The sequence below is a fragment of the Pristis pectinata genome, chromosome 9, assembly GCF_009764475.1.
Source record: "Pristis pectinata isolate sPriPec2 chromosome 9, sPriPec2.1.pri, whole genome shotgun sequence".
Taxonomy (NCBI): Eukaryota; Metazoa; Chordata; class Chondrichthyes; order Rhinopristiformes; family Pristidae; genus Pristis; species Pristis pectinata.
In genome coordinates this window covers 36407495-36430672 of record NC_067413.1, presented here as the reverse complement: position 1 = coordinate 36430672, position 23178 = coordinate 36407495, and the positions used below count along the sequence as shown (strand labels likewise).

Genomic DNA, 23178 nt, shown 5'->3' with positions numbered 1-23178 from the left:
CTCAAGTAAACCTATGAGAACAGATATTGGACTGGTCAGAAAAGGGATGTTATTTTAAGAACCCTGAACTGCAACAAAGGCCACAAAGTAATCATGATACACATTTCTGAAAGCTCATCAGTTTTAGAAAGAGAACTTTTGCACTTAGAATTTTTAGAATTTTTATTTACAGCGTGGTAACAGGCCCTTTCGGCCCAACGAGTCCGCACCACCCATTTTAAACCCAAATTAACTTACCCAGACGTCTTTGGAATGTAGGAGGAAACTGGAGCACCCAGAGGAAACCCACGCAGATACAGGGAGAACGTACAAACTCCTTACAGTCAGTGACGGGAATCAAACCCCGATCGCTGGTGCTGTAATAGCATCACGCTAACCGCTACGCTACCATTTTTAACTATCGCTAGTTGAGATAAAATTAGCCTGAGCAAATAAATGCCTAATGTCTTATCAAGGATGTTAACCTTATTAATACTCCCTTGTTGATACATTAAAAAACATACCAACTTTGGCCCAATGGCTAGTTTTTCTAATACCTGGTTGAGACGGTTGAAGCCCCACACTCAGAAATTTGAGCAAACAGTAAACAGAATGACAACCTTAGTGTAGGGGGTGTGGTGCACTGTTGAAGGTGTGTTTTTCATATGGGATATTAAATTGAGGCCTGCTGTCTAACTTTCCAATTGGATCTAAAGGCCCACTGGCATAACTTGGAGAAGGGCAAGTGTTCTGCTCAGCATCATGTTGCTGTGTGCAAAAGCCTGTTCTTTCCAAATTGATGCTTTACTACTTTACTACCTATATTACAAATTTAAAAGCTATTTCTTTGTTGGCAAAGCAATTCTACCTGCACTGCCCTTTCTCTACAACTGTAACACTGTACTCTGCATTCTGTTATTGCCTTTCCCTTTGTACTACCTCAACGTACTTATGTTTTGAAATGACCTGTATGGATGGCATGCAGAATGGTTTTTCACTGTATCTTCGTACATGTGACAATAATAAACCAACTACTAACTTGGAATATGCCCAATTCATTATAGGTACTATGGCCTAGAAATGCATCGTCAGTTGGTAACACTAGATGTGTACATAGTAACATGACTTCAGAAGAGGAGTTGAAAGCGGAACTGCTACCATTTTGTGAATTTTGCACTAATCGACAAGTGGTTGAATTTCTGGGTATGAATGAATTCAAGTTTTTCTTTAGTATAACCAATACAGAAAAAAAGATTACAGTTGCCACACTCTAACTGTATAGGCCTTTAATGCAGTGACACACGCCGTGGTGAAGCCACCCTTGTGTTGTTCGGCAGAGAGAGCCAGGATTTTGTTCTGGAGATAAGGCAATAGTTAAGAACATATTTAACCATATAAAGATGGATTTCTCCAAAATGTATACAACTCTGTTCTATTTTGAACCTGGATATAAACACCACCTTGCATAGTGACCCCTTTCAGTAATAAAACATTAAGAACACTGAGATTTTCAGTATAGCACAGTTGTAACACTGCAAAATTATCTGAGAACAACAAACAGAAAAACACCCATTAGATGACTTCATAGGCTCTGTAGTATGAAAGCCACAAAACATCTGCCCAAATATTTCTCAGAATCAAAGTGGGTAGAGACATTAATGCCCAGCATGCTTTTAAACAAAATTATCTTAATAGCATTCCAAATGGTTGGCAGTAACTATAATACCACATGGTGATATGATATAATTTTATAGATAAGCTCTCAATAGAAAACAGTGGACATCTTGAAGATAAAGCATTCCTCTTCAATTCAGTGCTCAATCAAGATTAAAACTTGCATTTAAATTTGAACCCTCTTCATTACCAACCAAATATTGAAACAATTTTCTGATTCCTATTGGCAAGCATTACAGTGGAGGTGTAGCAATGTCATGTGACACCCTAATTTTCCAACACCCATTTGCAAGCAAAACTACCCCATCATGTAAACAAACCATGCAGAAAGTAAGAATTCATGGAATTCCATCTGTGTACTTGTGTCTTGGGGAAGCTGTCTTTGAAATCCCCTACAACCTTCCAAGATCTCTGGTTTCCTCCAATTCTGACCTCTTGTGAATCCAACGATTTCCCTCACCCTCATTAAGGAACTCCTTTTCTAAACTTCTCCAATTTGCTGTCTCTCTCATCTATGCGATGCTCCTTAAAACCAACCTCTTTGCCAAGCTTTTGGTCACCTATGCTTACATCTCTATATGTGGCTCAGAGTATGCTTTGTTTGATGATGCACACATGAAGCATCTTGTAACCTTCTATTATCCTGAAGGTGCATTTTAAGTGCAAGTTTCTATTTTACTTTGAGTGTAGAAATTTGTCTACCACCTGCACTAATGTAATAGCAGCTGTCCAATGCCTCCACTTTCGAAATCACTTCAACGGGACTAAATTTCCGACTCAACCACTAAATTTCATCTTTAGAAACAACAAATTCCTACACCATGATGTAGTATAAATCAGTTGTGTTCTCCACTGCCTGGCTCACATTAACAATGCTTTTCATTGCAATTCTTTTGAGATGTCTTAGGGTTAAATGATTGTAAACAGACTTGCACTTGCACCTCGGAACTGTCAAGATTATTTATCCAGTGATAACTCATACAACATATGACAAAGTTTTGTCATTTCTCTACTCAGTCACTAAGATATTATGTGAGATCTTTGTCATTCCCAGCAAGGACCACCGAATGGTAACTAGTAATCAATAATCCAAATCCTGGCTGATTGATCTTCTACTCATCGACACTGGGAAGCTCAAACCAAGTCAAGGGTCCAGAATTTTGGTTCACATGATGTATTCATCTATCAAGTCATCAGTGGTTACCTTAACCTTTAATGACCACCCAGTCTTCTCCTTTCTAAATGAAAGCCAGCCATACAGTGGTACACCCTCCGATATAGAATCTAAGTAGCCACCAAATGCTCCAGTTAAACAGAAACAACCTATCCTGCATTGCAAAACTGCATTTGACTGGTTAATTTATTTCTTTTGGACAATTTGGAAAATGCAAGAAACCCGAACGTTGTTTGCTTTTGTACTCAGCATTGTAGCACTAAGCAATAGCAAGCGTGGAAGGAAATGAGGAGGATGAACCCATTACTGGGAGCTGAATATAACAATGACTCTAGGACACACATCAAGAAATATTCGCAGAAGATCAGCAAAGGTCTGGGCATTGGATGCTGTATAACCTGTTGAAGTGGGGTTTGAACCCATAATTAGGGAGTGCCAAGGTTGATGCAACTTGTTTGAAATTTGTAACCAGTCATAAGAACCAGATGAGATTTGAATACCACACACTCCAAAATAAATGTCAAAATGTCAAACCTCATTACACTAACAGATGTTGATTACAGTGAAACTGTCTCACAAAATTCACAAGTTTTCTTATTTGCTTTCAAGGACTGAAAGATTCCTGAAAACCAGCAGAATTTATGATTGCATCATCTGTAAGGCAAATATCTCTGCCAATTTCTATTAAATTAAAACCTACTGATATGTAAAATTGTTTATAGTAACAAGTTTTGTTTTGTTCACAGCCATCTTACCAAAATAAAGCATAATATTATTTCAAATAATGATATCAGCATTAAATCATAATTCATTCTTTACATATTTCTATGATTTCTACCTTTAAAACTGAACCTGAAATGTTCGAATTTCACTTTTCTGGAGTTCCTCAAACTTTTGCTTTGTGCAAACAATGAAACATGCTAATCTACCCTTGGATTTTTGCCAAAAGAACAGATGATATGGCATCTACATTAAAGGCAAAACAAAGCGCCAAATCATAGAAGTAAGCTTGATAATGGTTGATAGTCTTGGACTTACAGTAGGTCTATACAAGTCCAGGATCCACCTTCCTGGGAGTGACTGAAAATGGTTAGTTCCCCTAAGCAACTTGTTTTGGCTCAATATTCTGAGCAACTACTTTTGGGTTATACTACAGTAAGGATTAGGTCTATATTTCTAATTGCTGTTTCCACTGTTATTTTGGATATTGCAACAATGACGTGCATTGTTATACTAATTGTCTGTTCACTAAGACTATTGAACAGACCTCTTGTATGATGAGATGGACTCTTGACCTCACAATTTACCTCTTCATGGCCTTGCACCTTATTGTCTGCCTGCACTGCACTTTCTCTGTAACTGCAACACATCATTCTGCATTTTGTTATTGCCTTTCCCTTGCACTACCTCAATGTACTGATGTGATGAAATGATCTGTATGGATGGCATGCAAAACCAAGTTTTTCACTGTACCTCAGTGTATGTGACAATAATAAACCAATTTACCCACTTAATGGAGCAAAACATTTCCAGGGAGCAAAATCAGAGTGGAGATATTGGGCCAGCTGACTCTAATCCTGGTCAAGAGGGTAAGTTTTAATAAGCAGATTAAAAAAGGCAAAAGCAGTAGAGATGTAGAGGGATATAATAGGACCTGGGCAGCAGAAAGTGCTGCTATTATGCAGAAAATTGGGGATATCAAGGCTAGAATCTGAAGAGTGCGGAGATCTCTGAGGAGATTGCAGCAACAAGCAGTGTGGCCATGGAGGAATTATGCAAAGAAACTGCATTTCTGCTGCAGTATTAATGTTGTTACAGTGCAGTAGGGTAAGCAGCACTGACGAATTTCCCATTTCAAAAGCTTGACGGCTTCCTTCACTTTATATTGAAGTTAATGCAGGAAAATGCTGACAGATTGAAGACCTGAGCCCTAAGCAATGTCCAATTATTGAATTTCGAGATATGAAATATGTATTAATAAAATTAGTGTATCCAAACATAAAATGCTAACCTTAATCTGAACACTGGCTAACTGCAAACAGAAAGATACTTATTAAATTTTACCACCGAATGCAGTTTTCATTACCAAAAAATATCTTGCCTATAGTAGAGAGATTATTGTATTTTATAAATATGGAGAGGGACTGTTGTATTTTTCCATAAATATCATGTATTATTTTTCAGGCTTGCCATACCTTTGTAGCATTAGCATTAATTTAGTAATTACACATAACTTTAATCTTCTTCTAACAGATTTACTTATCAATGACTATGATGGATGAAGGTAGAAATATGCACATATAGTATCTTATTCATGCTCAAACATAACAAGAAATCTAACATATTCTACCTTTTCCTTTATCCCTTCCCCCCTCCAGCCCCACAGAGTGCTGTATAAATATTCTCAGCAAGCTATCCTCACTGCTTCCTTGCTTGGTCTCTGGACAAGTGACTTCTGACCTTCTTGATGTCAACCTCTTTCTCAGTAACCGTGATCTCTTTGCTCTGAGTCCAATGCCACCTCAAATCTTGTTCTCCATATAAACTTCCCAACCATTGATCACTGCCAGTAAAGAATTCAGAAGGAATTTCCTTACTGACGTGAATCTGGAGCTCACTCCCACAGGGAGTAGTTGGCAAAGATGCAACAAATGGGAGGCTGGACGAGTGTGTGAGAGAGAAATGAATCGAGAGTTATGCAGAGAGATTTTAATGAGGAATATTGGGAGGAGACTCAAGTGGAGCTTGAACACCAGAAGGGATTACCTGTTTCTGTGCTGTATAGGGCATGTGCTCTGGTGTAAACTGTCATCCCCTTATCCTTGACATCTCATGTAACATCACTGCTCCACCTTTGTCATCACAAATAGGGCCAGCTCTGATTGCTTCCTTGTTTCTTGTTCCACATCTGTGCCCCTTCTCTCTCCCAAAATGATGTCTGCTGTGTCCTCCCCTGGAAAAGATTCTTCCCCCAATTCACTTTCAATTGTTCTTTCAAAATTTCCACCTCTCTAATCTCAGGCCCTCTATTCATCACAATTTTTCTGCAGCTACCACTCTGTTCAGCCACGCTCAGAACTGTAATGCCTTGGATCCCATTAAAACTATCACTGCCTTTCATCCTGCCCATTCTTTGGCACTCCCCACCTCTGGTTCCTAAAGTCTAGAAGACCTAGACTTACAGATATGGCAAATAATTGGTTTTGTTATTTTATCACCAGAAATGAGGAACACTGCGTTGTTGGAAGTGATATGTTTCATCTACCTTCTCATGCAGTTATAATAGATCCCATGTCACTACCTTAAGAAGAGCCAAGGGGTTCATTCTGGTACTCTGCCAATATTATCCCTCGATAAGCATCCTTATAAACAGATCACAGAGTTATCATCACACCATTTTCTGCGGAGCCTTCTGCGCCACATATCCAACTTTCCAATAGCAACTCCAGTTTAAAAGTATTTCATTGGTTTGAAAGTGATTGGAAGATCATGGAATCGTGAAGTGTACAAGAGACTTTCTTCCTTTAAGATGCTCCTGAAAACTTCTGAACACCTGTCACAATATCTTCTTCCATGGTTCAGTGTCAAATTTTGTTTAATAACACTCTTGTGATGCATATTGGGAATTTTTATGGTGTTACTGGCACTATATGAATACAAGTTCTTGTTCCTGTGCTTGGGTATTGACTAATACTTGCTAGGGCAGCACATTTTGCTCCATTGCACACTCAGCAAACAGAGCCTTTCTGCTAGGACATTAAACGTATAAATACTTAGCAAAATCAATCCCAAAATATTTAATGCAAGATCTTAGTAGTCCTAAAAGGGGTCATTGAGTCTACAATTAGGATCCAATGCCACTCTACTCTTTAAATGAGGTCACTTATTCAGAATCTTTACCTCACTCAAGGCTTTGCTGCTTATCAGAATATGCATTCTACAAAGGATTTTCGAGTGGAACAGAAATAGGCCATTCAGCCCAACAGCCTGGTGTTTGTGCTCCATACCGTCTTCATTTCAAAACAATAGCAAACACCTTCATTCCTTCTACTTTCACATATTAGCTTCACCTTAATGCACCTACATTAACTGTGGTAATGAATTCCACACTCGAGCCACTCAAGATAGTTGGATTCACTAGTGACAATCTTACAGTTTTGGCTCCTAGATTATGACTCAATCTATTAAAACATCTCATAATCTTAAAGACCTGTATCAGGTCACCCTCTTGGCCTTCACTTTACTGGAGAAAACCACCTCTAATCTGTTCCATCTTTGCTGATAGTTTTTGTTTTATTATCTCCTCCAATCTTCCCTACACCTCGGGTGGCAACCAATGGCAATCAGACTTATGAATTCATGGAATTAATATACTGTATCTCTATATATTTTATTTAATATCGAAACCAGAAGTAAAACAATGCATTTTTATATGCATTTTCATAATTTATATTTTCCTTATCAGAGGAAGCAAATATTTGACAACACTGGTGCTTAACAATGTTGTTATTTGTAACTCATCTTATCAAGGTAAATATCTATTTTTTTTACACATTAGTTTAAAGTAATTATTTCAAAATAGCAACCCTAATTTCTAGGAGTAAACATCACCATATAGCCTATCCTGGTCCAACCACGCTATGGCCAAGAAAGCTCACCAGCGTAGCTACTTCCTCAGGAGGCTAACCAAATTGACCTGCACCAATTTTTACAGATGCATTATAGATAGGATCCTATCTGGGTGCATCACTGATTGGTATGGCAACTGCTCTGCCCGAGACTGCAAAAAATTGCCAGAGTTGTGGACACAGCTCAGCACATCATGAAACCCAACCTCCCCTCCATGGACTCTATCTATACTCCTTGCTGCCTCAGTAAAGCAGCCAACATAATCAAAGATCCTTCCCACCCTGGCCATTCTCTCTTATCCCCCCTCCCAGAAGATGCAAAAGCCTGAAAGCATGTACCACCAGGCTCAAGGATGGCTTCTATCCCACTGTTATAAGACTATTGTATGATAAGATGGACTCTTGATCTCACAATCTACCTCATCATAATCTTGCACTTATTGTCTGCTTGCACTGCACTTTCTCTGCAACTGTAACGCTTTATTCTGCATTCTGTTTTTGTTTTCCCTTTGTACTACCTCGATGTACTGGTGTGATGAAATGATCTCTATGGATGGCATGCAAAACAAAGTTTTTAACTGTACCTCAGTACATGTGACAATAATAAACCAATTTACCAATTTAATTTATAATTGTGACTATGTCATCAAAGCACCTGAAACCAACTTGACACCCCGCAAGAGGGATACAATGTAAAAAGACACTAATTGTTTCTTGACAGTGCTTAGATGTCAAGAAATAAAAATTGGCAACTCCTTCTGTTTTATTGAGCCAACCCCTTTAAATCCATGCTTTCTGATTTTCAGCTCTCAGCCATTGAAAACAATTTCTCTTTATTTACTTTATATAAACCCTTAATGACTGTAAAAACTTCTATCAAATCTCCTCTTGGTACTCTCATCCAGTTCTAATAAAAATGCATGGTCAGCATTATAGTCTGAAACTACTTTTTTGTAACTGACTGAAACATTCTGTAATAATCTACAAATGGACATTCCACATTCAAATTATCCCAGGCATTTTATTGACCCTATCAGTCCATGGAATTTTACTAGCAGTCTTTGGATGTTAAGTATGCATAATGACGCTTATTTCTTCAATTTTTAAACCAAAGAATCATAGGAAATATCGCAAAGGAAGAGGGCATTCAGTCTTTCAAGCCTTTGTAGATCGGAAGTGCTGAGAGATTGCAGAACCCTGAGTGCATCTGTGGGTCCTTTGCATGATTCACAAAAGGCGAGTGTACAGTTGCAGCAAGAAATAAGAAAGGTAACAGAGTGTCATAGTTTATTGCTAGGGGAATTAAATATAATAGTAGGAAGATTATCCTTCAGTTGCGTGATACATAGGTGAGATCACATTGGATTATTGTGCACAGTATTGGTGTCCTTTGTTAAGGATGGACATAATGCATTTGGAGCAGTTCAGAGATGGTTACTAGAGTAGTACCTGGAATGGTGAATTGTCTTATATATAAAGGTGGAGAGATTAGGCTTGCATCTGCTGGAGTTTAGAAGAGTAAGAGGGGACTTAGAACAAGAATAGTCAGCATAGGAATAGGCCCTCTGGCCAACTACGTCTACACCTACAATGATGCCAATCTAAATTAATTCCATCTGCCTACTCATGGTCTGTGTCCCTGTTCCCCTGCCTAGTCGTGTGTCTGTCTAAATACCCCTTAAATGTAGCTGTCATCCTGACTGAAACATTTAAGATCCTGAGGAACCTTGACAAGATGGAGGTGGAAAGGATGATTCCTCTGGCGATAGAACCAGAGCTCAAGTGTTTAAAAATAAAGGGTTGCCTATTTAAGATAGAGATGAGGAAATATTTTTTCTCTGAGAGGATTACAAGTCTTTGGAACGCTCTTCTTCAAGGGTGATGGAAGCAGAATCTTTGAATATTTTCCAAAACAGAGGTTGATAGATACTTGTTAAGCAAGGGGGTGAAAGTTACAAAGGTAAATGGCAACGTAAATTTGGTAAATTGGTATATTGTTGTCATATGGACTGAGGTACACAGAAAAACTTTGTTTTGTATGACCATCCATACAGATCATTTCATCACTCAGTACATCGAGTAGTACAAGGGAAAAGCAATAACAGAATGCAGAATAAAGTGTTAAAGTTTCAGAGAAAGTGTGGTGCAGGCAGACAATAAGGTGCAAGGCATGAAGAGATAGATTGTGAGGTCAAGAGTCCATCTTATCATACAAGGAGACATTCAATAGTCATAACAGCAGGATAGAAGTTGCCCTTGAGCCTGATGGTACGTGCTTTCAGGCTTTTGCATCTCATTGCCCGATCGGAAGGGGGGGAAGAAGAGAGAATGTCTGGGGTGGGTGGGGTCTTTGATTATGTTGGCTGCTCTATCAAGGCAGCGAGAAGCTGCAGATGGAATCCATGGAGAGAAGGTTGGTTTTCGTGATGTACTGAGCTATGTCCGAAACTCTCTTTTGGTTTCTTGGAGTCTCAGGCAGAGCAGTTGCCATACTAAGCCATGATGCATCCAAACAGGATGCTTTCTAAGCTGCACCTATAAAAATTGGTGAGGGTCAAGGGAGACACACCAAATTTCTTAGCCTCCTGAGGAAGTAGAGGTGCACTTTCTCGGTCATGGAATCTAGTAGTTAGACCAGGACAGGCTAATGATGATGTTCCGCCTAGGAACTTAAAAGCTCTCAACCATTTCGAACCTCATCACCATTGATGTAAACAAGAGTGTGCGCACCAACCCCTTCTTGAAGGTCAATGACCAGCTCTTTTATTTTGCTGACGTTGAGGGAAAGGTTGTTGCCATGACACCATGCTCTTCATCTCCTTATTGTAACGACCTCATCATTATTTGATGATTTGGCCCACTACAGTGGTGTCATCTGCGAACTTGTAGATGGAGTTAGAGCAGGAATCTGGCCGAGCAGTCGTGAAGTTGGGGTTACAATCAGATTGCCATAATCTTAGTAAATGTCAGAGAGGGTTTAGGAGGGCTAATTGGCATACTTCTAGCCTGAATTTGAGTACTTATCTTCCCTCATGAAGGGAAACATCCGGTTAAGCTCCCACTGACTATATTCACAGCGAGATAGAAAGATTTTTGGTCTATTGGTGAGTCAAGGGTTGGGGGGACAATCAGAAAAAGTGGAGGTGATGCCAAACTCATTTCAGCTATGATTTTATTCAATGGGTGGTGCAGACTTGAAAGGCCATATGGCCAACTTCTGCTGCTATTTCTTCTGTAGTTGTTCTTAAACAATGGTATTTCCTGCTGTTGAAAAGGCTGCAGGTTCTATATTCACTGCATGTGCAATGATGTGGCTCCCAGCAGCTGCACACTGTCAGTTTTTGTTTGGGTAAACCACATATTTAAAACTCACAGGAAAGTCTTTGGCTACGTCTGCCGCAGAGGCAGAATCACTTTATTTCTGCCCTCCACCTGGCACTCTGCACACCACAGTTTAACAACTGTAAGTTTCTGGCAGTTCAAAAGTTAAAGTGTTGACAAGTCTTCGGCCAGTTACACTGAATGCGCTTACGTGGTAGCTACTTTGCATTGTTCGCCACTTCTGAAATATGGCTCCACTAAAGGCACTGAAATGAGTTTTGGAAGGGAGTACAGTGTGCAGCTGTTATTATATTGCACAAGCAAACAAGGCTGAATTTCTACCTCAAGCACTTTTATCAATAAATCTCACGCCGTGGATTGTGGTAGTTTTGTTTCCTTGCAACCCTTAAACTCGGGTTTTTCCATGCATTACAATAAAAAAGTAACTACAAGCAAAACCTTGAACACAAGAGATCAATAAGGTTCATGATTCCATATGGCTTTGCCTGACTACAAGAATGTCTGGCAACATTGTGCACCACAAAGCTCAATGAATGGGTGTACTGTACTAAGAACAAGTCAATGGAGAGGGAGAAATTCTAGGGTTTTTCACACAAAAAAAAGACATTTATGTCACATTATTCTTTTAATAAATGCTTTAGACCACAATGTTTGTTAAGGATGGCTGTTGAAAATGTGTCAAGTTGCATGATCTGATGTAGCATGGGTTAATCAAGTTTGAGAAGCATAATGGAGGGGACTAGCTGATGCAGGGGTGGGGAAATCAGCCAGGTCCCGTGTCCCCAATCACTACACAATGACTCAGATGAAGCCCGTCTTTGTGTGCATATTGGGCAACGTTATGTGACTAGACTCATGATGATGATCTAACAGCTCTGGAATCTTCTATAATACATATGGAAGTTACTACAATTAGGAACGTGTTAATAACTAAGTAATCTATTTTCGATCAATGGACAAATATTGGACAAGCCAGTTTGCCTGCACTGCTTCTGAATAGCATCATGGTCATCACAGGAGGAAGGTGAGACCATATCTCATCCAAAAGATAACACCTCTATCAGTGTAGCACTCCCTCAGCACTGCATTGGAGTGTCAACCTGGATTCCTATGCAAGTCTCCAGAGTGGAATGTGAACTCACAGACTTCAGGTGGGACCGTACCCACTGAGTCACAACCAACGCACAAAGGTGGGGTTGCTTGGTAGGCTGGTGTCCGTGAACTATATCCTTCGCGAAAGAAAGAGAATGGGACAAAATGTATTGGACCAGTAATTTGAGGTCACCAGGAGTCATGAATATTTGCTGCCCAACCACCAGAGACAGTAAAAGCACAAGAAGTAGGAGTAGAGTAGGCTACTTGGTCCCTCAAGGCCTACCCCCTCATTCAATTTGATCATGGACTGATCTGCCCCAGACCTCAAACTCCTATTCTGTGCCAATTCCACAAAGCCATCAATTTCCCTCTGGGATAGAGAATTCCAGAAATTCACCACCCATTACGAGAAGTTTCAAATGATCACCCCCTTATCTGGTAACCACGTCCCCCCATACAAGACTCTCCCACTAGCAAAAACTTCTCAACATTGTCATTCTCAACATACTGTACCGTTATTCACCTTAAAGATCGTATATATTTCAATAAGATCACCCCTTATTCCTCTAAATACCAAAGAATACAGATCCAACTTCTTTAGCCACTTGTGATAGGACAACTGTCTTATCTCAGGAATTAGCCTGGTGAATCTCTTTTGGACTGCCTCCAATGTTAGCAAATCCTTTCTTAAATAATGCACCCAAAACTATGCACAGTACTCCAGGTGTGGCTTCACCATGCAAACATTTCTAATAATACACCGCTATTTCCAAACTCCAACCCTCTTGCAATAAAGGCCAATATCTTTATTAGTCACATGTACATCGAAACACACAGTGAAGTGCATCTTTGCGCAGAGTGTTCTGGGGGCAGCCCGCAAGTGTCGCCACGCTTCCGGCGCCAACATAGCATGCCCACAACTTCCTAACCCGTACGTCTCTGGAATGTGGGGAGGAAACCAGAGCACTAGAGGAAACCCATGCAGACACAGGGAGAACGTACAAACTCCTTACAGACAGTGGCTGGAATTGAACCTTGGTCACTGGCGCTGTAAAGTGTTACGCTAACCACTACCGTGCCTGCCCATTTGCCTTTCTTGCAACTTGCTGCAGAAATACAAACAGGGGAAAGCTCAGGGTTGGAAGCCAGTTTGATCCCTTGTGGCAAAACCTTGTCATCAACAGAGCCTTCCACAATGCAATGGGATCATGAGTGGGCAGGGGAGAGGGAGATGGAATAAGCTCCACCCACAACACAGCTTTAAAAAAAAGCTCTGCATTTAAAACCATCCGAGCCATGCCATCTTCTCACAGCTGCCATCGGGGCAGGAGGTACGGAAGCCTGAAGTCCCGCACCACCAGGTTCAAGAACAGCTATTTTCCCTTCAACCATTCAGTTCTTGAACCAACTGGCACAACACTAATCACTACAGTATAGCAACACTATGACACATTGACTACTCTGCATTAAAATGGATGATTTTTTTTGTTTTAATTGTTTCTTTCTTGTAAAATCTCTATATAATTTATGTTTTTCTTATGAATGCTGCTTATATGATGCTATGTGCCTGTGATGCTGCCACAGGTAAGTTTTTCATTGCCTACGTACACTCCTGCATATGACGATAAACTTGATTTTGACTTTACAAACCTCCCAAAAGTTGTTTGTTTTATTTAAAATTAAACCTCTTAAAACAAAAATTAAAAATCCTTAAGCACAGATCAACAGAACATATAAACCAATAATTATCTCAGGGCTTTACCATCATTCCCTTCTGTTGAAAGGGATAGGGTTAGGGCAACGTTCTATCTGCCAGGTTACCACATGCTACTCCAGCAGATTCTCCACTACAATTGATGGGGGAAATCACCACAAGTTTGCATTCCCCTTGTTTTCTCCATCAGGAATCCAACATTAAAGCTCATCCAGAATAATTGCAGCAAACCACTTGCCTTGCAAATCCGGAATTGTTCACAGTTACCAAAGCCCAGACCAGCACCATTTCAAAACTGGTTTTGGATTACTGTACTAATTTGCTTTATGGTGTGCTGAAACACCTCAAATTCACCATCTCACTGAAAGTAGAACAGGAGAGAAATTGAAGAAACAACATAAGATTTCAAATCATGCATTGAGACACGAAATATGAATGGAAATGGAGATCACATTGTTTCTATAACAGTGACTAACCCACACCACAAGTTTAGGGCCCACATAGCTGAACTACTTGAAGCCTTGGACTACTTCATGCCCCCTGTATAAAAACCTTTTGCTTATTTAGCAATGCCTTTTAATTGGAAGTCTGAGCAACATGGATACAGCTCTCCCCACCATCGAGGATATCTACAAGAGACAATGTCTCAGGAAGGTGGCATCCATCATTGAGAACCCCCACCATCTGGGCTATGCCCTCTTCTCATTGCTGCTGTCAGGCAGGAGGTAAAGGAGCCTGAAGACCCACACCTCAAGGTTCAACAACAGCTTCTTCCCCACTGCCATTAGGTTCTTGAACCAACCTGATAAACCCTAACACTACCCTGAACTACATTTCTTTTTCTCCCTTTCAACTTGCACTAGTGTTGTTATGTTTATTTTGCCATGTAAGTTGTGTATAATTTATGTTGATTTAAGTTTATGTTCACTTATGTTTGTTATGTTTGTAATGTACTGTGCTGCTGCTGCTGCAAAAAGCTAATTTTCATGGCATTTATACCCTGGCATGCATGCCTGTGACAATAAATGAACTTGGGTAATCTGCAAAAAAATCCAGCACAAGTCTGGAGTTGTGTTTTCATTTCTGGGTTAAAAAGAATAATTTGACCCAATTAATATAAAGTACTTGAAATTTAGTGGGAAATATTTCTTTAGCTTCACAAGCAAAGGGAATACACCCACTTATTTCCTCTAAAACAGCATTCTGGTTTTTGAATGTGCTACTAGAACTTGCGGCTACAAAACTGTGGCTGCATCTCATCTTCCTCAGCAATGTAAATGTACTTCTTAACCGCCCTGCACATCTGATGAAATATCATTAAAGGAAAGCAGTTCTGTTTTGTAAATAATAAATTGTATTATAATTGCCTGTAAAATTGTTCAACAGACAATTATAATACAATTTATGACCCAATATAATGGGGTAGATCTTCCATTTGAAAATCTGCTGATTTGCCCACTATTAAATAATTTACCAAGCGAAAGTCCAGGACTGCTGAGCCTGGATTGAAACACAGCCTTCCATTCCATGAGATGCCGACCCCAAAACACCTTCCTTATGCCAATGGGACTCCTTGGGAAGACTGCCTGGGCAGTTCAGGTCACCTCAGATGTTTCTTCTCTCAAACCATTGAAATTCGCCAGGTTAACAGGGACAAAATTAAGTAGACTTTTTAAATCTGATTTCACTTAACTTAAAAAAAATGGAATTATTTTAGCTGTGTGAATGCTTTTCAAAGTTTAAATAAATAATAAATTAATGTTTTGCCTTTTTTTTATAATAATTCCTATGTGAAGGTCAAAGACCTTCATATGCCTTTGACGTCAGTGATAGTGTTGACGGGGTCAGGTTCTCACCGGCTGTCAAAGCTATTTTGTGAGTGCAGCTGGCCACTTGCGCTCAAGAGAGGACTGCTGGCCTTCGGAGCGAGACTGCATCTGGGATCAGGTTAGAAGAAGCATTGTGGACAGCTGATGATAGTCAGCAGTTTGTCAGTCAGTAGAAAGTTCAGCCTAATATTTTCCAGGTAAAAATCAGAGAACCAAGGAAACCAGACATTTATATAGATACTGTATAAACAGTGATTTATCACACAATCATAAGGGAAACAGGACCTTCAGCTCAGCAAGTCCTCTCCAACCACTAAGCACTACAATAATCTTATTTCATTCTCCTCATAGTTCCATCAACAACCCCAGATTCTACCACTCACCTATATATTAGGGGTAAGTTTTCAGTGGCCAATTAGCCCACAGACCTTTGGGATGTGGGACGAAACTGGAACACCTGGAGGAAACCCATGTGGTCATAGGGAGAAGGTGCAAACTTCACATGGACAGCACCAGAGGTCAGGATTGAACCTGGGTTACTGGATCTGACAGGCCGTGGTCCAGTTTATGTCACTGTGCGTTAGGTGCCTGTGCTTAGTTTGCCAGTTTAAATGTTAACATTATTCAAACTCTTGCCTAGACTTTCATTAAAAAGTTTAATTTACTTTAGAACTAAAACACAAACCAAAATGGCTGAACCTTTCTTTTGGAACATAATACTGATTATCCTTAATCCCTATGTACAAAAGCATATGAAATTACATTTTTCTACAAGTGGGCTTTGTTAGCCAAAAATATTCCAGAAGGTCATGAACTGTTTGCAAAGACATACTACAACTGATAAATGCATTGTAGTTAAAAAAAAACAATTATATAGATCGCAGAGCAGAAACAATGTGTTCCTTTATGCAAGGCTGACTTCTTAAAAAAAGTTTTAAATTGTACAATGAAGATGTAAATTACATGTGTGTTTTTTGGTGTTTGCTTGTCACTAAAGGAAGATACTGTATATTGTTAACTAAATGAAGGTCCAGAGTTACTACAGGACTGTGTGTAAAACAAGCCACAACAAGAAATACATCAAGACACTTTAACCAACATTCACAGTCACTAACAATTTAATTTTGCCTCTGAGATCACAATAGTAAGGATTATTTGGACAAATACACATCCCTGACTTAATCAAGAAGAGTTGGCTTGGTCTGGACTATGCACAAGTCTAATCACTGCTCAATGTTCTTTGAATTGAAAAGTGCCAGCATCTTTACTTAGAAGGTTAAGGGGGTTTGGCATGTCACTGAACACTCTAATAAACTTCTACAAATGTACTGTTGAAAGTATCCTGACTGGTTGCATCATGCTCTGGTATGGCAATTCAAACGGCAACATCTATCATCAAAGATCCCCACCATCCAAGCCTTGCCATCTTATAATCAGCTACCATCAGGCAGGAGGTAGAGAAGCCTGTAGTCCCACACCACCATGTTCGAGAACAGTTACTTCCCTTCAACTATTCAGTTCTTGAGCCAACAAGCACAACCCTAATCACTACAGTATAGCAAAACTTTGATCACTTTGCACTAAATGGACTTCGTTGTTTTTTGTTCTAATTGTGTTCTCCTGTAAAAAATTGTGTATGATTTATGTTTAATTTATGTTTTTCTTATGAATGTTGTGTACCTGATGCTATGTGCCAGTAAGATTTTCTGCTGCAAGTAAGATTTTCATTGCACCTGTGCATACATGTACTTGTGCATGTGACAGTAAACTCAATTTTGACTTTGACTTTGAATTGGCCTAGTAAGCAACTCAGTTCAAAATGCAGCTGATGACAACCACCACAGGACAGGTAGGCCTGAACAATCAATGAAGGCCTTGTAGAAAACAATGATGTACAGTGGCTCCGTATAAAATCCCCCAATGCCTGCCATTCCCACCTAGAGGAAATAGTCCTTTGGGGTCTGGTGTTCTTAATCCATTTCTGTTTTTAAACACCTCAATTAAGTCACTTCTCAGTCCTCTAAACCCAAGGGAATATAAGTAATTTTATTCAACCTTGACCTCCTAACTTAAACATAGATGGAAAGGTACTTATCTGGTGAATAAATGTTATTGCTACCTTCAATCCCAACATGGTTTACGAGGATGATGCCAGGACTCGAGGTCCTGAGTTATAGGGAGAGGTTAGGCAGAATAGGACTTTATTCTTTGGAATATCAGAGATTAATGGGTGACTTTAAATAGGTGTTCAAAACCATGAGGGGTATAGATAAGGTGAATGTGCATAGTCTTTTTCCCAGGGAAGGGGAACTAAAAACTAAAGGGCATAGATTTAAGGTGAGAGGTGAAAGATTTACAAGGGACCTGAGGGGCAACTTTTCCATGCAGAGGGCAATATGTATATGGAATGTGCTGCCAGAGAAAGTGGTTGAGACAGGTACAAAAACAACATTCAAAAGACATTTGGCTAAGTATGTGAATAGGAAAGGTTTAGAGGGATGCAGGCAAATGGGACTACCTTGATGGCCAAAATGGTTGGCATGGACAAGTTGGGCTGAAGGGCCTGTTTGTATCCTGTATAAATCAATGGTGTCCAAAAAAATGCAGTCTTTCGAATGTGGTCTGTACAAGGTAATGTATAACAAAGTATTACAGCAAGAGCAAATATTAAACACTTAACTTCTGGTCACTGGTTACTTCATGCCTTCTTTCCCCGCTACACCAATTCCCTAACTCCCTACCTTGAAAGTCTTCATTCTTGTGAAAGCTCCTTCTGCTGCCAGAGATCTGTGAGGTACTTACCCTCAGGAAGGAAATTTGTTTCATGATTGATTCTAACCTTTCATTCCAAATTTATTTGAATTTAAATTTCCCAACTACTCTGGGTGGAATTCAAACTCATGCCTCCAGATCACTGGCCTGTAGCTCAACCATTATGGTACCACATTCAATAATTCTTGCTGACTGGCTCTCAAAGCCCAAGAGCAATAGGAGAACAGTGGGAGACCACCATTGTCAACCAGATAGATAGTAACCCTCTGAAAAGCAGTGCCTGTATCCATATAAGAATTTTTTTTTTCATTTGAGTGTCAGCCTGGAATTTAATCACTCACTTTTCCCAAGCGTAGGGGAGTCTAAAACTAGAGGGCATAGATTTAAAGTGTGGGGGGGGGGGGGTGAAGATTTCAAAGGGACTTGAGGGGAAACTTCTTCACACAGAGGGTGGTGGGTATATGGAATGAGCTGTTAAAGGAAGCTATAGAAGTGGATACAATTACAGTGTTTAAAAGACATTTAGACAGGGTCATGGATAGAAAAGGTTTAGAGAGATATGGGCCAAATGCAGGTAAATGGGACCAGCTTGGATAGACATCTTGGTCGGCATGGATGAGTTGAGCCAAAAGGCCTGCTTCCATACCGTATGACTCTTATGTTGCCCATGTATGCAACTCCCATCTCACACTCCAGTGTGGTTGATTCTAAACTGCACTGTGATGGTTAGCCAGCTGGTTGGTCCCATCAAACCACCAACAGCGTGGCCTACCACTGCCTTCACAGGGTATGTGGATCCAAGGCGAGCTTACTGCGCACCCACACCCCTGAGAAAGAATTAACTGCAACTGCACCATGGTTTAAAGCAGAACTGCTGCTGCAGTGCACCTTGCAGAAGCAATGCAGTACACCTTCTCCTAAACTAAGGAAACATCATGCAAGCTACAAGTACAGTCAGAGTCTGTAAGAAACCAGTGTAGTAACATAGCAATTGAACCTGCACAATCGGGTGTCCACCGCCAGATGCCTTTACAGCTCCACGACTGCCCTCCGTCTCGTAGTGTGCTCTGTGATGGGATTTGGGCTGTACTTCGATCTCCAGCTCATATGGTCCTGAATGGGATGGCAACTGCCAGTCAAGGGCAGGCAAAGTAGAGCTAAGCAGAAGGAAATATGTGTAGTTTAGCAATCTTATGAATCTGCTTTAACCACACCAAAATATGAATCTTGTGTCAATGTAGGGTTACATATTTCAGATTCCCATTTCTTTAGTTAATATCCCATTATGTATTAATTTCAAATAGTAATTTATTGTACTCACTTGAAGAGCAAAGTTTCAGTTCACACATCAAACTACCTCTCAGTTGATCAGGACACAATTTCATTAACATTTTTGACAATTAGTATCACATTTAAATAAAATAATATTTACAGAGCAGTTTTAATGATTACAAGGAGTTCTCATTACCTCAAGAATTGTCTTTCAATCAGGTGGTTTTTTATTATAGTGCTACTTTGCATCATTTGGTAAAGGTAAGACGTTATCTCTGCTAAGTAACATTTCCTGTAGCCTAGATTTCTGTTGCTCTCTATATGAATCATGTCCTTGAGTTTACTGATCCATTGGCTTGATGTTTGAATATACATAACAAGGCTGATTTTTTCAAAAAGTATTCCCAAACAACTTAAATACACGCAACAAGAGAATCAGTTAATGGTTGACAGAACTTTTGTGTACAGTTTCTTAAAATGAGAGGAGGGATGAGCAAACAAGAGAGTGAATCCACCATTGACATTTCCTCTCTCAATTTGGCTTATTTTGTGGTAATAAATTTTTCATTGGTTGGAAACTTACAAGAAATATGATTTTACTAGATGTTTTTTCAAGATATCAGCTAGCTTTAAAACAGATTGTGGCTACCATTATGTAAAACAATTTTATGTGATCTGGAAATAAGTCAAGTTTGTTTCTTGGATTAAATTAAGATGAATGTAATCTTTCTAATTTGACACAAAGTTGGTCCTAAGAAGGAAATTCAAAACTTTGATATAATAGGAGATGGCGAATTTTTTTTTATTATTGCTAATAATTTTATTTACAATTTTCTTCCTAAAACTGACATTTAACTTGAGTATTTTTTTAGGTCTTGCAAAACATGACTCTGCAAAATTCCCTTAACTAAATTTGGAGATGGTTTCAGATGTTTTCTATGTCACATTTTTTTCTTAATCTCTAAAACATACAATAAATATTTGAGAAGAAAACTAAATGAGAAAAATACACTTAAAAAGAAATGACCATAAATTATTTTTAAATCAAATATTTACTGAGTAATAACTCAATGAATTTTCAGCCATAAATTATTTTTATCTCTAACTTCACATGTTCCATTTTAAAAAAAATTAATGAAAATTGAAAATTTCACAGGAAAGTAAACTTTTAAAAAGATTGGCGAGGAGGTTCACGAATTAGTCCTCGATCACTTGTGCCAAATATAATCATGTTTATGTTTGGCCAGCAGTTCCACAGGGAACAGGGAATTTCCTTCTTGCAGTTCAGCTTCTCTCTGACATTCACACCTGGACTTGCTACTGAGTCCAGTGGTGGAGAACTCACTCATGGAGCAGAGATCTGATATACATTGCATTCAGCTGAAAGTGTTACGGCAGGGCTGGGTAGCAATACGGTGTGTGACTCCATTCATTTCAGTGCTGGGGAATAGGTAATGGAGGGGGTGCCACTGAACCTTCTTACCAGTTGAGGAAGTTTTTAGTTTTTTTAAATTGTTTTATTCTTTTTTTGCTCATTATTTAAGTCAATTTGAATCATTTTTAACTATCTTTGGAGATATTTAAAAACAATTTAAAGGCCTTTTTCTAGGTTAAGGCCCCAGGATCCTCCACCTGAGGTCTAGTTATCACTTAGTCTGTCTATTTTGTAGAAGGACTCTCAGGTAAGCAGGGTCAGCTCAGCTGGCCCTCCATTTTACACTTAGAAGAGTGAGAGGTGATCTCTTGAAGTGTACAGAGCTTGAGAGGGTAAATGCCCGGATAATGTTTCCCACAGCTGGAATGCCGAGAACCAGCATTCACAGTATCAGAGCAAAGGGTCAACCATTCAGGACTGAGATGGAAAGAAATTTCTTCCTATGCAAGTAGTATTTGAACCCTCTGCCTAAGAGGGCTATGGAGGCTCAATCATTGACTTTACCTGAAGTAGTGATCAAAAGATTTTTAAACATTATGGGGAATGGGATTTGTGCAGTAGAGTTGCAGTGAGTTAAAAGAACAACTATGATCCCACTGAATGATGGAGTACGAATAAGGGACTATAAGGCTAACTCCTGCTTCCATTTCTTATACTCATGTGGAACAAGTTAGTGCAGGTAGGCAGATATCACCAGCAGAGAGTTCTGATCCAAGACAACATGGTCTATTAACTGCTGCAAGTTCCACAATTCTTAAGTTCAACTGCATTCAAGTCAATAGAACTGTATTTCAGAAGTGTAGAATATGTTGGCATTTCTTTATTGAGCATTTAACACGTGACCAATTTTTACTCCTTTCTATGTATTAATAAAATGCAGAGTATGTCCACCAATGGAGCATTGGAATGATCCACAGCAATATCACGGGCACAGCCCTCCCCACCATTGGAAGCATCTAGATGAGGCATTGCCTCAAGAAGGTGGTATCTAGCAGCAAGGATCCCCACCATCTGGGCCATGCCCTCTTCTTGCTGCTACCATCGAGCAGGAGGTGCAGAAGCCCAAAGTCCCACACCACCAGGTTCAGGAACAGTTACTTTCCCACAACCATCAGGCTCTTGAACTGACCTGCACAACCCTAACCCCACCTCAGCAATGGAACACTACAGACCACCTTTTGCACTACCACGGACACATTTCTGATAGTATCTTTTGCACTAATGTCTTGTTTTAACAGGTTTTTCTCCTTCACTGTCTTGTATAACTTATGTATAATTTATGTTCTGTGCATTGTCTGTACCAATGTGCCTGTGATGCTGCTGCAAATAAGTTTTTCATTGTCCCTGTACCTTACTGTACTTGTGCACATGACAATAAACTTGACTTGACAATGAAGACAGATTGAAAATTGGCTGTTTCAGTTGGAAGATCATTTCATATTTATCCCTCAATTGATGGCAATTCTCTGGCCAAATGTTATTTGTTCATTTTTAATAAACTTTAGTGATTACTATACTTGATGAGATCTGGAGTTGCTGACTTGCAAAGGGGAAAAAGGATTCTCTTAACAGAAATGGATACCAGAATTGAGGGGGTGATTTGATATCGTGGTTCATTGGTTGTCCAGCATAGCACTGGTAAAAAAAAACAACTCCAGAAATCACTGCCTTTCTACCAATTATAAGCACTTCCCCGAAGTTATAGCAGGCAAGCAAGAGCACCCAGGTCAGAATTCATTGTAAAAAGCAGCAGCTAATAATTATACTTCAGAATCCTCACTAAACCTAAAGGAGTGAATGTCTGTGATAACCGTAATATTTGCAGGTAAATAAATTTATAAAAGTCACCAATTTTCTGATATGAATTCTATTGTTCAGTTTATTAATATTGAGCAACTTTTCAAGGCAATTTGTTCTCCAGAGTGAGCTGAGCCAGGAGTCAATCTATCCATAGGTTATGTCGGTAAGTATAATAGAAATCTGGAACTCTCTCCTTCAAATTAATTTTGGGATGAAAGTTGAATTAAGGCCTTCAAAACTTGACAGATTTCTGTTATTGGTTGGTTGGTTTATCATTGTCACGTATACCGAGATACAGTGAAAAACTTTTGTTTGACTGTCATCCAGGCAGATCATTCCATACATAAGCACATCAAGGTAGTAAAAGAAAATAGAATGCAGCGTATGGTATAGCAGCTACAGATAAAGTGCAGGTAGGTAAATTAATAAATAAAGGAGATTCAGAAATCTCATTAAGATTTACA

General features: G+C 39.4%; 1 protein-coding gene across 3 annotated transcripts in view; it reads right to left on the bottom strand.

Moving 5' to 3' along the window:
- nfatc1 (nuclear factor of activated T cells 1) overlaps positions 1-23178 on the bottom strand; it is a 233103-nt gene that overhangs the window by 179694 nt on the left and 30231 nt on the right. For 2 of the 3 annotated variants that reach the window (XM_052023740.1, XM_052023739.1), the window contains exon 3: positions 19205-19364. The exons of the other annotated variant lie outside the window; for it this stretch is intronic. In XM_052023740.1, the coding sequence (XP_051879700.1) occupies positions 19205-19364 (160 nt within the window). The remainder of the gene's footprint in view (positions 1-19204; positions 19365-23178) is intronic. 3 annotated transcript variants of the gene reach the window in all.